This window comes from Muntiacus reevesi, chromosome 1 (assembly GCF_963930625.1).
Source record: "Muntiacus reevesi chromosome 1, mMunRee1.1, whole genome shotgun sequence".
In the NCBI taxonomy this organism is placed as follows: domain Eukaryota; kingdom Metazoa; phylum Chordata; class Mammalia; order Artiodactyla; family Cervidae; genus Muntiacus; species Muntiacus reevesi.
In genome coordinates, this window is record NC_089249.1 from 148480835 (window position 1) to 148496792 (window position 15958).

A 15958-nucleotide genomic window follows, 5' to 3' on the forward strand; every position below is an offset into this window, starting at 1 on the left:
GGATTCTCAATGTTTTTAATTGAAGTATAGTTGATTCACAACATTAGTTTCAAGTGTACAACACAGTAGATTCAATATTTTTTATAGATTATACTCCACTTAAAGCTATTATAAAATATTGGTCATAGTCCCTGTGCTATATATTATATCCTTTATCGTATATCTTATTTATTTTGTAGCTAGCAGTTTGTATACCTTAATGCTCTCCCAATCCTCCCCAGCCTGCCCCTTCCTCCCCTCTTCTTCCCTCTGGTAACCCCTGTTATTGCTCTTCAGTCACTATGTTGTGTCAGACTCTTTGCAACACCATGGACTGCAGCACATCAAGCTTCCCTGTCCTTCACTATATCCCAGAGTTTGCCCCAACTCATGTCCATTGAGTCAGTGATGCCATCTAACCATCTCATCCTGTCATCCCCTTCTCCTCCTGCCCTCAATCTTTCCCAGCATCAGGGTCTTTCCCAATGAGTCAACTCTTCGCATCAGGTGGGCAAAGTATTGGAGCTTCAGCATCAGTCCTTCCAATGAATATTCAAGGTTGATTTCCTTTAGGATTGACTGATTTGATCTCCTTGCTGTCCAAGGAACTCTCAAGAGTCTTATCCAGTACCACAATTTGAAACCATCAATTCCTCGGCATTCAGCCTTCTTTATGGTCCAACTCTCACATCCCTGGTGGCTCAGACGGTAAAGCATCTGTCTACAATGTGGGAGACCTGGGTTCGATCCCTGGGTTGGGATGATTCCCTGGAGAAGGAAATGGCAACCCACTCCAGTACTCTTGCCTAGAAGATCCCATGGACAGAGGAGCCTGGTGTCCATGGGGTCGCAAAGAGTCAGACATGACTGAACGACTTCACTTTTCTCACATCCGTTCATAACTACTGGAAAATCATAGCTTTGACTGTACTGATCTTTGTCAGCAAAGTGATGTCTCTGCTTTTTAATATGATGTCTAGGTTTGTCACAGCTTTTCTTCCAAGGAGCAAGTGTCTTTTTATAATTTTATGGCTGTAGTCACCATCCTCAGTGATTTTGCAGCCCAAGAAAAGAAAATCTGCGACTGTTTCCACTTTTCCCCATCTGTTTACCATGAAATGATGGCACTGGAGTCCATAATTATAGTTTTTTGAATGCTGAGTTTAAGTCACCTTTTTCACTCTCCTCTTTTAACCTTCACCAAGAGGCTCTTTAGTTTCTCTTCACTTTTCTGCCTTTAGGGTAGTATCATCGGCATACCTGAGGTTGTTGATATTTCTCCAAGCAATCTTGATTCCAGCTTGTGATTCATCCAGCCCAGCATTTCACATGATGTACTCAGCACATAAGTTAAATAAGCTGGGTGACAATATACAGCCTTGATGTACTCCTGTCCCATTTTTGAACCAGTCTATTGTTCCATGTCCAGTTCTAACTGTTGCTTCTTGACCTGCATGCAAGTTTCTCAGGAAGCATGTAAGGTGGTCTGGTATTTCCATCTCTTTAAGATTTTCCCACAGTTTGTTGTGATCCACACAATCAAAGGCTTTAACATAGTTAACGAAGCAAAAGTAGATATTTTTCTGAAGTTCTCTTGCTTTTTCTATAATCCAACAATGTTGGCAGTTTGAACTCTGTTTCCCCTGCCTTTTCTAAATCCAGTTTGAACATCTGGAAGTTCTCAGTTCACGTATTGTTTAAACCTAGCTAGAAAGATATTGAGCATGTCCTTGCTAGCATGTGAAATAAGCACAATTGTGTGGTAGTTTGAACATTCTTTGGCATTGCCCTTCTTTGGGATTGGAATGAAAACTGACCTTTTCCAATCTTGTAGCCACTTCTGAGTTCCAAATTTGCTGGCATATTGAGTGCACTTTCACAACTCATCTTTTAGGATTTGAAATACCTCAACTGGAATTCTATCATGTCTAGCTTTGTTCGTAGTAAAGCTTCCTAAGGTCCACTTGACTTCACATTCCTGGATGTTTGGCTCTAGGTGAGTGACCACACCATCATGGTTATCTAGGTCATTAAGAACTTTTTTGTACAGTTCTTCTGTGTATTCTTGCACTTCTTAATCTCTTCTGCTTCTATTAGGACCTTGATATTTCTGTCCTTTATTGTGCCCCATCTTTGCATAAAATGTTCCCTTGGTATATAATTTTCCTGAAGAGATTTCTAGTCTTTCCCATTCTACTGTTTTCCTCTATATCTTTGCATTATTCACTTAAGAAGGCTTTCTTATCTCTTCCTGCTGTTCTTTGGAACTCTGAGTTCAGTTGGGTGTATCCTTCCCTTTCTTCTTTGCCTTCCACTTCTCTTCTCTTCTCAGCTATTTGTAAGGCCTCCTCAGAAAACCATTTGCCTTGTTTCAGTTCTTTTTCCTTGGGGTGGTTTTGGTCACCACTTCCTGTACAAAATTATGAACCTCCATCTATATTTCTTCAGGTACTCTATCAAATCTAATCCCTTGAATCTATTTATCACTTTCACTGTATAATCATAAGGGATTTGATTTAGATCATACCTGAATGGTCGAGTGGTTTTCCCCACTTTTCTTCAATTTAAGCCTGAATTTTGCAATAAGGAGTTCATGATCTGAGTCACAATCAGCTCTAGGTCTTGTTTTTGCTGACTGTATAGAGATTCTCCATCTTTGGCTGCAAAGAATATAATCAATCTGATTTCGGTATTCACCATCGGGTGATGTGCATGTGTAGAACCATCACTTGTCTTGTGGGAAGAGGGTGTTTGCTATGACCAGTGCATTCTCTTGGCAAAACTCTTTTAGCCTTTGCCCTGCTTCAGTTTGTACTCCAAGATCAAAGTTGAATGTTACTCCAGATATCTCTTGACTTTCTACTTTTGCATTCCAATCCTCTATGATGAAAAGTACATCTTTTTTGGGTATTAATTCCAGAAGTCTTGTAGGTCTTCATAGAACCATGCAACTTCAGCTTTTCAGCATCAGTGGTTGGGGCATAGACTTGGATTACTGTGATGTTGAATGGTTTGCCTTGGAAACAAACCCAGATCATTCTGTCATTTTTGAGATTGCATGCAAGTAATGCATTTTGGACTATTTTTCTTGACTATGAGGGGTACTTCATTTCTTCTCAAGAATTCTTGCCCACAGTAGTAGATATAATGGGTATCTGAATTAATTTCACCCATTCCCATCCATTTTAGTTCACTGATTCCTAAAACATCAATGTTCACTCTTGCCATATCCTATTTGACCACATCCAATTTACCTTGATTCATGGGCCAGGTTCCAGGTTCCTACGCAAATTGTTCTTCACAGCATTTGACTTTACTTTCACCACCAGACACATCCACAACTGGGGATCATTTCCACTTTGGCTCAGCCTCTTTATTCTTTCTATTGATTCATTCATTCTCAGCTATTTCTCCACTATTCCCCAGTAGCATATTGGACATCTCATCTTTAAACCTAGCTGGGGGACTCATTTTCTGCTGTCATATCTTTTTGCCTTTTCATACTGTTCATGAGGGTTCTCAAGGCAAGAATACTGGTTTGCCATTCCCTTCTCCAGTTGACCACATTTTGTCAGAACTCTCCACCATGACCTGTCTTGGGTGGCCCTGAATGGCATGTCTCATAGTTTCATTGAGTTACACAAGTCTGTGATCCATGTGATTGTTTTGCTTAGTTTTCTGATTGTGGTTTTTGTTCTGGAGGCCACGGGATTATAGTTCTTCTTCTGTCTGCCCTCTGATGGATAAGAGGCTTGTGCAAGCTTCCTGATGGGAGGGAAACGCTGTTGGGGAAACTGGGTCTTGCTCGGGTGGGCAGGGCCATGCTCAGTAAATCTTTAATCCAGTTTTCTGCTGAGAGGTGGGGCCGTGCTCCTTCCCTGTTAGTTGTTTGGCCTGAGGTGACCCAGTCCTGGGAGACTGCAATCTCTGTGTTAGAGCTAGAGGCTCTATGGTAGGGCTAATGGCGACATCCTCCAAGAGGACTTATGGCAACACGCCACGCCTCTCAGTACTGCTGCTGCCGCTGGCCCCATCGCAGGTCCTGCCTCTGCAGGAGACCCCCAGACACTCACAGGCAGGTCTGCCTTAGTCTCTTATGGGGCACTGCTCCTTCCCCTTGGGTCCTGGTGCACACAAGGTTTTGTTTATGCCCTCCAAGAGCCCCTGTTTCCCCCAATCCTGTGTAAGTTCTGTAATCAAATCCTGCTGACCTTCAGATTCCCTGGGGATTTCCAGTCCCTTTGCCAGATCCCCAGGTTGGGGAGTCTGATGTGCCTAGAACCTTCAACAGGAAAAGCACTTTGGTATACTTGTTCTCCAGTGTGTGGGTCACCCATCCAGCAGCTCTATGGTCGGGCTAATGGCGACCTCCTCCAAGAGAATTTATGCCACACAGCGTGCCTCCCAGGACCCTGCTGCCAGCGCCCCTGTCCCTGTGGCAGGTCCCTGCTGACTCACACCTCTACTGGAGACCCTCCAACACTTACAGGCAGGTCGGTAACCATTGGCTCTCTGTATCTGCAAGTCTGTTTCATTCTTTTACTTTTTATTTCAGAGACTCCACATGTAAGTGAAAACATACAGTATTTGTCTTTCTTGTATGTTTAAGCATAATATTCTCCAAGTTCATCCATGTTGCTGAAAATGGCAAAATTTCATTCTTTTTAATGGCTTAGTATTCTTACGTGTAAGTGTGTACCCTACATCTTCTTTACCCATTCATCTTATGGATTCTGAGGTTGCTTCCATATCTTGGCCATTGTAAATAATGTTGCTATGAACATTAGGGTCCGTATATCTTTTTGAATTAGGTGTCTTCATCTTCAGATATATACCCAAGTGGAATTGCTGAACTCTACAACAGTTTTAATTTTAATTTTTTGAGGAAACTCCATACTGTTTTTCATAGTAGTGGTAGCAATTTACATTCCCACCAACAGTGTGAGGGTTCCCTTTCCTCCACATCCTCACCAACATCTTTTGCCATCTTTTTAGCAATAACCATTCTGACTGATGTGAGGTGATATCTCACTGTGCTTTTGATTTGCATTTCCTTGATGATCAGTGATACTGAGCATCTTTTCTTGTGCCTATTGGCTATCTGTTTGTCTCCTTTGCAAATATGTCCCTTTAGGCCTTCTGTTCATTTTTAATTGGATTGCTTTTTTTTTTTTTTTTTTGATATTGAGTTGTAAGTGCTTGTTGTACATTTTGGATATTAATCCCTTGTCAGACATATCATTTGCAAATATCTTCTCCCATTTAGTAGGTGGTCTTTTTGTCTTGTTAATGTTTTTCTTTGCCATGCAAAAGCTTTTAAGTTTGATTAGCTCCCTTTTGTTTGTTTTTGCTTTTGTTTCCCTTGCCTGAGGAGACAGATCCAAAAATACTTTGCTAAAACTTGTATCAAAGAGCCTATGTTTTCTTCTAGTTTTCTCAGCACCACTTATTGAAAAGACTGTCTTTTCTCCATTGTATATTTTTGCCTTATTCATCGTCAATTAGTGGGCCATAAGTGTGTGGGTTTGTTTTTCAGCTTTCTATTCTGTTCCATTGATTTGTGTGTCTGTTTTTGTGCCAGTACCATACTCTTTTGATTAATGTAGCTTTGTAGTATATCCCCAATACTTTTACAATTGACCTTCACACGGTATAGAGGACTTGAGTGTCCCTATCTACCCCTCCAGCCTCTTCTCACACATACTCAGTCATGATCTTTGAGATGCAGTCATGGTGACCTTTTAACTTCTCTGACTTGCTAAGCTCCCACTGCAGAGTGTTTGCATATGCTACTCCCTCTTCCTAGAATGTTCTTTCCTCTTCTGTGCCCCCTTTAAGTGACTCTTAATATTTCTTCTGATCTCAGCTCAATCATTATTCCCTAGGGAATATTCTCTAGGTATGTAGTCTTATAGTATTACCATTACCCTTTCTTTAATAGCACTTGTCAGAGTTCTTAATAATTATATATTTATGTGATTCTTTATTAGCTGTCTTCCCTCTTAGATGATTTTCTTCTTTGCACTTACCATTTTTCCTGACCCATGTCTTAATGCCAGGCACATGTTAAGATATTAAAAAAATATTTTTTAAATGAATGAAAAGGTAATGGAGGAGGGATAATCAAAAGCTACTGTTTTTTTGTTTTGTCTTTCTTAGAATGTCAGAGATGGAGAAGCAGTCTAGAGATCATTAAACACAGTACTCTCATTTTTGAAAAAGGAAATTGAGGCATAGAGAAGTTAAGTGACTCTCCTAAACTCAATGTGAATAAAGTTTTGAACTTGAAAATCCTCCATTGCCAGGGTAGATTTAAAGTATATCTGTGTATTTTAAGCCTATGTGTTGGATTAGGTGAAAGCCATGCTATGAGGAGGAAGATTGTTTAAGATGTGTCTGGTTGTCTCCATTACTTCTCCAGCATTCAGCACAATGTCTGATGCTTAGTAGACTGATCGTTATATGTAAAATATGCAAAGGGGGAGGGCCAAGGAAGGAATCTGTTAATAAATTAACTTTCTCTCACTAAATGAGAACAAACTTGGAAACAGGGTAGAAGCAAATATTAGTTTTGTTTATACACACTTTATAGAGTTTACTGAATTTTACCACCTGCTTATAAAGACATGTGCCTATGTTGCCATAAAAACTATTTCACAAACAAAAGATCAGAGTACCCAGCACCTGGTAGGTATCCATAATTTTGTGTCAAGTATGAATCTGTATCACTACCATTATAAATATTTTTTAATTTCAAAAGAAAATAGTGAAGAAATGTATGAAGATGTCTACAAAACAAAGAGCAACTACCCAAAGATAGAGCAAGTTTCTCTTTTTGTTGACTTCATACCTAAGGGTATTTCCTGCTAGTCTAGGAAAACCGAAGTTTAAGAAATGACCTCTATCACTACCCACCCCATCTTTAGGGAAAATTTTCATAGAGAGTGGAGATAAGCTGTTGTAACAAAGTACTGTTACCAGTAGGGTATTTGTAATTGTATATAATCATATCATAATTTTTAAGCATGTTGCTTTTTCTTTTGAGAAAATGTACATCTCCCCAAGTAGAAGACTTTGATATTGCATTACGGAGTAAGTGAGAAAGAATAAATAAATAGCAATAAAATGCTTCAGTTTTTTTCCAGGAAGAAATCAATGGTTATGATTTACCTGTGTCTTTTCAAGCTAATGAGGCTATCTCTGGGATTGGGGCTTAATTTAATATGTAATAATTCAGTGTTATCAATATTTGCTCAAATGCGGATTATTAATCAAATTCAGTTATTAGGGGCACATTGTGGGAAGGAAAATAGCAGCAGTCAAAAGCAAGAAGTTTGAAGGCTGAAAGGAAAATAGGGCATTTATACTGGGTGGGATGATGTGGGTGTATCATCCACTTTCTCTAACCTTTCCCCCACCCCTGAAAATCAGGATGTATTTGGAAAAATTTTAATCATCAAGCAGGCAGTCAATGTGGCATCACTGCTATATTATCATCCCATAAGTTAAAGATCAGTGATATGAATTTCAGGACCCAAGATTTTCACTAATGTATGGGTTCCTGAGCCATGACTTCTAAAAGGAAGACTTTGCTCCATAAACTCTATAAAATAAAGACCATTTGGAGTAGGTGAAAGTTTGTACTGAAATATAATAATTTCCTTCATAGCTGGTATGTGCTAATTCCTATCAGTATCTAAAAAAAGAAGATAGGGGTTGACAAGGCATTTTCCTGCTCTTCCTTGAGTGGGTGTGTTTTATTAATAGTAATGAGGCTGAAGTCTCTGATAGTTTTTACTACAGCAGCTTCACATCCCCAGTACTCTCTCAAACAGTATTTATATTTGTAAATATGTTTATGTTTGTATTTTATGTTTGTTTATGTGTTATTTATATTTTGATTCCTCTTAGTTCAGATGGAAAAGCATCACTTAAAAGACTGCAGAGGTTCTTCAAGAAAGAAAAAAGTAGACTTAAAGTGAAGAAAATCAATTCAAGAGAAAATATAAGGTAAAAAAATCCATTTTTATTTCTCTTTCTAGGAGAGGATTAGCAGTGTCAGCCTGGTAGTTACACAGCTGATGGTCTCCATCCTGTCCTTCTAGTGAAAGGGGTACCAGAAGTGAAAACCACAGCCCTGGGTATCACCTACCTCCTCCTTGCCAGTATTTGAGTGACTCACACACACACACATGCTAGTGAGAAAGTGACAATGCCCTTTTTGAAAAAATTGACAAGGGAAGATTGTGAACAAAGGTAGAGGGAAAGTCTTAAAAAGTCCAGGAAAGGAACTTCCTCATCATCCTTGGCATATATTCCTGTTGTTACTACTGAGCATTACGTTATTAATTACATTCTTTTATGCTTTCTCAGTCCTACAGGTTCCAGTGGTTTTTGTCTATACTTCCGTATTCTAATTTGCCTCTCTTGAGAGAGGTAGTGTGTGGAGAAGGGAGATGAACTTTTCAGCTGAATGGTCCATGTGTCTCAGTCTTAGCTCTGGAAGGGACCCTCCAAGTTCTCCCTAGCTAATTACCGACGGGAATTGGGAGGGTTACAATTCACGGGTACGAGAATGAGACTCGACGCCTGGATTCCGGATTCTAGTTTCAGCTCTTCCCTTTATTCAGTACCACCATGGGCAAGTCACTTCCACTTTGCATCCATAGGGACCAAGTTTCTTTTAGCGTTTAATAGGAGATTGTGTGGTCTCTGAAGGCACTTCAGAGAGGGAGGGAGAGAAACATAGACATTAATCTGTATTTTATGAGGGCAAGAGATGGTAAAATAATTTGCCCCAGGTCACTGCATATATTGACATGGAATTTGTTATTTTACCTTGAAGTTCTTTTCAATTATAAAACCTTGAAGTTACATGAATTTAAGTCTAATTGTATGTTGGATCTAGATCTACCAAGAGATTTTTATAGTATGTGAGGTTTACAAATTCTTAACAGTCCTAAACATGGAAGACAGAGTCTAGTTCTAGTGGCTGGTGAGACCCTTAAAGGCATACCTTATGTAGCAGGTTAGATGTCTCTGACAAAAATTATTAGCATGGTGCCTGCAGCCCCATAAAAATTAAACCCAGGTGAGAATGCTGATGTTTTTACATGTAAATGTGATTACCTTTTCCTTAGAACTATTCAGTGACTGTTTATGACTTTTAGAACAAATATCCAATCCTTTTTCATTGCAAGTAAATACTATTATGGCAGTCCCCTTCCTACTTGTCCAGCTCCATCTTACTCAGATTTACTGTCAGCTCTACCCCATAACACATAGCCTATGTGTAAACCCTGGTGTTTCATGCCTCCTTGCTTTTAACCATGACATCCATAGGTCTGAAATGCATCTGCGCTTCTCTGTCTTCCTTTATCAGAGTTCTAGCTTTCTCTTAAAATTTGATCAGATATTATCCCTTCTGGGATGCATTCCGTGAATCCCAAACCTGTATTACCGGTTTCTCTTCTGTGTTTCCAAACATCCTGTGCAAATCTGGTAAGATCTATGACAAGAAATCCTTTTCCTTGCAGTCAGAGAATCTCAGGGTAAGAAGGGTCCATATTACCTAGTCCAACCTACTACATAAGCTTCTCTGCAGCTCTTCCTAAGAGGCCAAATCTCTGTGTCTGCACACCTCTATAGAGATAAATTCACTACATTCAGGGGAAAATCTGCCACTTTTAGTAAGGTCTGAAAAGATTTTTTCCCCTTAAATTTTGCCAAAATTTGCCTCTTTGCCTTAAATTTTCAATTATTGCCATGGAGACATACTAAGATATCACAGAACTTTGTTTACCTTTTGTCCCCAGGCCTATAGGGCTGAGTTTAAATGAACTGCTTAAAACACATGAATTTTTTTTCTACCATGTCATACTTCCTTCCATGTGATCTCCTTAACTATGAGATTTGAGGAAAACTGGACAATCTATTTAGCCAAGTGTCCTCCCCTACTTGGCACATTTACCTTCTTCCATTTCCACCTGGCCTGGAATTCTCCCCTTAAGTCACCCCTCTGGTTAAACCTGTCCAGCGTCTCCAGAGGGTCATTTCTCTTACCTTGCGTCCCACACAGTGGGTGTATCTGATTGGCACCCTGGCGGGTTAGAAGGGAGAAACAGGATCTTATGGACAGAGAAGGGCTGTGGGAGAGCCTGAGGCTGCCCCGTTAGGAAAGTGGGTAAGGACAGTCACTGGGGTAAATGAGCCCACTTACAGGAAGGGGAGAGGCGCTCAGAATAAAGCTGCAGGGAAGGTTTGCTTCATATCGACATTTTCCCCCCAAAAGCATCCAAATCAAGAAACCTAGTCATCACTGTGTTGTTTGAGATGTATCCATGAACATTTCGGAATATGGCTTTTCCCTTAACCCTTTGTGTCTTTTGTCAATTAACAGGGCATTTTCCCTTTCGCTGCCTGATTTAGGTAAGTTACATTTGCTTATTGCTGCAACAAAATTACTCAGCACTGACATTTTCAGTCTGAGAAAGAAGTAGTAATCCTCCCTGAATTCCACATGTAATGAAAAACTGATACATTAAAATCAAGGAAGCTATTTTACATCATAGTATTACTTTGGGGAAGATGGGTGACATTTCTCAAGTGCCTCCTATAGACCAGGCGCCCATTAACATCTAAGAAATAGATGCATTATCCCTCTGTAGGAAGACTCTCGGACTGACATCCATATTTTAGTGACCTAGGATTTGTACTCAAGTCTCCGAATACACAAAGTGTGTGCATTTTACATTTTACCACAGTCAGCTCACCCGAATTAAGACACAGTAATTTGAACATGAACACTTTCCAGTATACATATTAACTGAAGCGAGGGTGAGTCACTAGAATATTGTTTGCTTTGCTATAAGAGCAATAGTGCACAAATTAGCACAGTGCCTGACATATGGTGTGCTCACTCTCAATCACAGTCTGTAAGCTGAACGTGTCAATGGGAGAGGGCCGTGTGTTTCGTTGTTTGTTAGGTTTAGTTTATGGGCTCCAGTGATAGTGGCTACTTTGATTTTACTCTTGACTTGGCAATTAGAGTATATTTTATATTCCACAAATATGAGTTTGCTGCACTAAATAACGAATAATTATATAAACCTGGTATAATTACATCTCCCAAAATAATCCTTGGTCTATTTTTTTTTTAAGTCTACTTAGAACAGGCATGCATTTTATCTCCATCCAAATTTATGAATAATTGAACATGAATTGTGAATAATTATGCCAAAAGTTTTCTAACTAGTTCAAATGGTGAGTCACTTGAATGTTATGGAGTTCTATGTAGAGAGCACCAAGGAATGTGAATATCCTAAACTGAAAATGTCTAATTATGATTATGTACTAAGTTAGATTCAATTTTGCACAAGATTATTATAAAGAAGCAGTTGTCAATGGTTTGAAATAAAAACCATGTTAGAAAAATCAACATTACTGTCTACTAAGTTGGTCTTTTCCCCTGAAATTCAGCTCTTTGTTCTAGCAGTGTAACGTCTTTGTCCAGTTCCAGGTTGATGGGAACCCAGTGTAAAATGATCCCTTCAGCAACTCATATTTTTTATAAATCTGCATGAAATGAAATTGATATAAATATTTATGCATGTGAGATACCAGGACATCTCTTTTTTAATCCTCAGTTGAATTTTTCCCAAATGGATTCTTTTTTTGTTTCTTGATCCTTTCAGCCTATCTATAGTCTATGATCAGATTTTGATAAAACAGGCTCAGAGATACATGTGGATAATTAAGTAATTGTGTATAATTTGGAAAGTCAGAGACTGTATAAACTGTATCAAATAACAGGCTATTTTTATCCTATCTTGACCCTAGACCTTAGGTCTCAGGAAGTTATTATCTACGATGATGTGGCCGTAAATGGAAAACAGCCAGAGTAAGTCAATTTACTGCATTGGTCATCTCTGCTGGTGTTTAACCCATTTCCTGATGTTTTGTTAACTATGGTCAGAGGGCCATCTCTTTAGATCCTTGGTTACTGGGTGAAAAGTCAAGTTGTAATATATTGCTTCCACTAGGAAGGGGGAACAATGAATAATACCGATGACCTAACGGTGGTAGGTGTTTCAAAACTCACTGGAGCTTTCTTACCTTTGAATCTATAGGCTTGAAACTCATTTCAATACAACACTTATTTAATAACCTCCTATGGAGGATGGCAGGCACCGCCTGGCAGAACCAATGTTCTCAAAGCCTAAACAACTCAAACCTATCAAGGTGTTCCTGCATCCCATCCTCATTGCCAGCCACATGCAGGCACCGATTGTTTCTCAGCTGAATTACTGCAATGGCCGAATGAAATCCAAACTGCTTAAGAAAACATAAAAGTCATTATTGATGCAGCCCTGGCAAACTCTCAGCCTCAACTGTACTTGCCACTCCCCTATTACTCTTGTGCTGCATCCATACTGTACTATCTGGGTGGTCCTTGAACTCATCATGCTATCCAGCATGTCTAAATTTTCATGTTTGCTCCAACTGCTTCAATTCATCCAACAAATATTTACTGAGCAGGTACTATATGCCAGGCACTGTGCTAAGTGGTGGATATAAAGCAGTGGACAGACAGTTATAATTCCTATTCCTTTCTGATTGGAGAGATAGATAAATAAATGATGGATAATTAAACATAGGAATTTGATTGCTTTGGATCTTTCAAAAGAGACTGGGGATATGCTATGTGTGTTGAGAGGAGACTGATAGTCATTTTAGGGTAGATATCTGGGAAAAGGCTTTCCAAGGAGGTTAGAATTTAAGAAGGAAAGAATTGTTCTACCCATAACACACTTTGCCATGCTTTTTGCTTGGCTGAGTACTTTATCCTTTATTATTTAAACCTGAATTTAAATTTTGCTTTCCCCAGGAAGCAAAAGCTCTCTGAGCTTACCTATTTTGGGTTATGTACCTCTTTTTATCAGAACATTCTTTTCACAGTTGCATTGGTCTTATGTCTTCCCTGTCTCTTCCTCTAGATGGAAACTTCGTGAGGTGAGGCCTTGGCTTTCTAATCCAATGTATCATGTGGCCTCATACCAAAAGATAGTTTGTTAAATCGGTTAACAAAGAAAGACCTGCTTTCAAAAAATTTGCAAAATGATTTAAGGTCAAAATAGGCAGACATTTCCATTTTTAGGGGATCTGGAAAGCCTGTGCCAAGCTAAAGCAAGCAACCAAGGATAGGAAACATTTTGTCAGTTGGAGATCAGGGATTGAGAAATGGGGATGGTCTTCTGTGGGAGAGAGGTGGACAGCTGTGTAAATGGAAGACATGTGTGTTTGGGAAGCTTCACTGGACCGAGTCACATGATCAGGAAAGTGGTGTTATGAGCAGGAAATGTTAACTTGGCAGGAGATGGAGGAGAGCCCTGGAATATAAAATTGGAGTTGTAAGAAAACAAAATGTGGCCACACTTTTTGGTGGAAAGACTTCATATTCAAAGTGAATATTTTGAAAGCTTTTTTGATTGGTGAAAGAAACAAACTTGGAATAATGCCATCACAGACTGAGTGGGAATTACCCTTTCACAGGTGCCATTCTAATGAACCAAGAATTTGGTATTTAAAAGTTTATCTTGAGGGAATAACATGTAATATACTTTGAAATAAAGGTATAATAACCTTATGAAGAAGAGCATTTTAAAACTGATACCATTGTGAATGGGATGAAATTATTAAAAGAATGGCTTTTATAAAGCTTTTTTTCTTTATATTTTATTTTTTTCCATTTATTTTTACTAGTTGGAAGCTAATTACAGTATTGTAGTTATAAAGCTTTTATACACAGGCAAAATATATTCACTACGTTTCGACATAGTGATCTACTTTTAGCTTGTAATTTGTAGTCCTCAAGACTTTCAATAAAAAATAGAAGTCCATCCTTACAAAAAAAAAAAAAAAAAGAGGTGGAGACACAGAGGTTAGGTTATTTGCCCAAGCTCATAGCCAATAAGGATTCAAACCCTGGCAACTGGACTCCCAATCCATTCTCTTCACTGCAACACTAAGCTAATTTCCTAGTGATACTTTATCTTGATCTTTCATGATCTCTATCTTGATCTTTTACAATATTTCCCTAGTATACATTTTTTAGCTTTTTTATGATTTCCATATTCTTGTTTACTGTGTCTTGTATAAATAAAATATAGCTGAATTGGCTTTTTAAAAAAAATCTAATATAATGACCTGTCTTAACTCCTACCTTACTCTTGACGTAAAGTTTAATCTTCTGAAATATCGTGGTGCTGATAGCATTTTCCTCAGGACAGACTTGTCTTCTGTGCTTGCATATTACTTACTGCTCTGTCTAGTTTCAATTTATTTGCTGGGGGTTATTAGAATATAGTATGTAGGACTTAATACAAGGGCAAAGTATAGCAATTTGTTAAAAACAAACACACACACAGACAATGTTTATCCAGGACCTAGTAGTTTTGTATTGGGAGAGCCCTATTTATAGAAAATTATTTTGCCTGATTGCCAAATAGGGCTTCCCAGGTGGCTCAGTGGGTAAAGAATCCTCCTGCTGCAGGAGACACTGGTTTAATCCCTGGATTGGGAAGATCCCCAGAAGGAGGTCATGGCAACCCACCCCAGGATTCTTGCCTAGAGAATTCCACAGACAGAGGAGTCCGGCAGGTTGTAGTCCATGGGGTCACAAAGAGTCAGACACGACTGAGCGACTAACACTTTCACTGCCGAATAAGGAAGTCCAGAACTATGGTCAAGAGGACAATATAATTAGAGTCACACTTTAGGAAGAGTAACTCGACCTAGATCCTTCGGCAGAAAGCTTTGGAGGGAAGGTTGGAAGCAAAATATTTATTAGAATATTATTAAAGTCGCTCAGATGGAACAATGATCAAAATGTGTTCTGAGATGGTGAAAAAATGAAGATACTTTATGATTAAATGATACTTACCAAGTCATTTAAGCCTATTGAAACCTGACCAACTTCTACTTCATGTGATAGAGTATATCTTCTGTAGTATGGCCTCAGATGAATCAATTATTAAAGACATTTGTAGCAGATGGAACACTGATGGAAAACAGCACAATTTGAGATGAGGAGGGAGACAGAAGATGATATCTGAGTTCTTGTAAGCTTGGGTAGTTTGTATGTCATGCCCTGGTAGGTATTAGGTTGAAGAGATGCTTAAACAACTCTGGATTAAATTGTTGCTAGATAATCCAGACCTCTGCTTTTCATCTCCTTTTGTTCATTAGAATTTCTCCTAGAGAGTCACCAAGGAAAGGAAGAAGAGGGGGATCTTGAAAAGGACACTGGAACAACTTCTACAATCTGGTACTAGTGGGGCCTGTGGCATGTCATCTTACTTCTCTGAATCTTAGTTTCTTAACCTGTAATATGACAAAAAAGCAATCCTTGTCCTGTCAAATTCATTAAGCTCTCTAACTAGATCCCTATAAAAGCTAAAACAAGTTGCAGAGAGGCAAAGAGTTGACCACAATGGTCACATGGCTAGCAGGGGTAAAAACTGTTATGACTCTTCCAAAGGAACAATATGGTACTATGTATCTACAATGCCCAAACCCTTTCTGTAATTCTGCTACAAGCAATTAGCTCTAGTAAAAAATAAACATTAAAATTATATATAAAATGTCTATCTCAGGGCTGTATATAAAAGGAAATGTTTAATACAACCCAAATTCACTAGGAGTATTAGTCAACATGACCACGTAAGTGTATGTAAAATAGTTTCCAATGACATGGGTAAATGCTCTCACTATAACTGAAAAATAGCAGAATGCAAAATTATATATACAGTTTTGATCACAATTCAGTTTCTAAAAGTGCTTAGAAAATGTTCAGAAGGAAATTTGGACCTTTGAGAGGTCAGATTATGCTTAATTTGTCTTTCTTCTAGTTCTGCTTCCAGTTTTTTAAATACCCAGAATACACTGCTTTATAATCAGTAAAGAAAACAAACAGTTCAGT

At 38.7% G+C, this 15958-nt stretch overlaps 1 protein-coding gene across 1 annotated transcript in view; it reads left to right on the forward strand.

Annotated features, from left to right (window-relative positions):
* The window catches only part of FYB2 (FYN binding protein 2), a 70848-nt gene that overhangs the window by 45111 nt on the left and 9779 nt on the right, over positions 1–15958 (forward strand). The window contains exons 10-13 of the mRNA XM_065909327.1: positions 6693–6800; positions 7891–7989; positions 10379–10407; positions 11818–11878. Coding sequence (XP_065765399.1) covers positions 6693–6800; positions 7891–7989; positions 10379–10407; positions 11818–11878 — 297 coding nt within the window. The remainder of the gene's footprint in view (positions 1–6692; positions 6801–7890; positions 7990–10378; positions 10408–11817; positions 11879–15958) is intronic.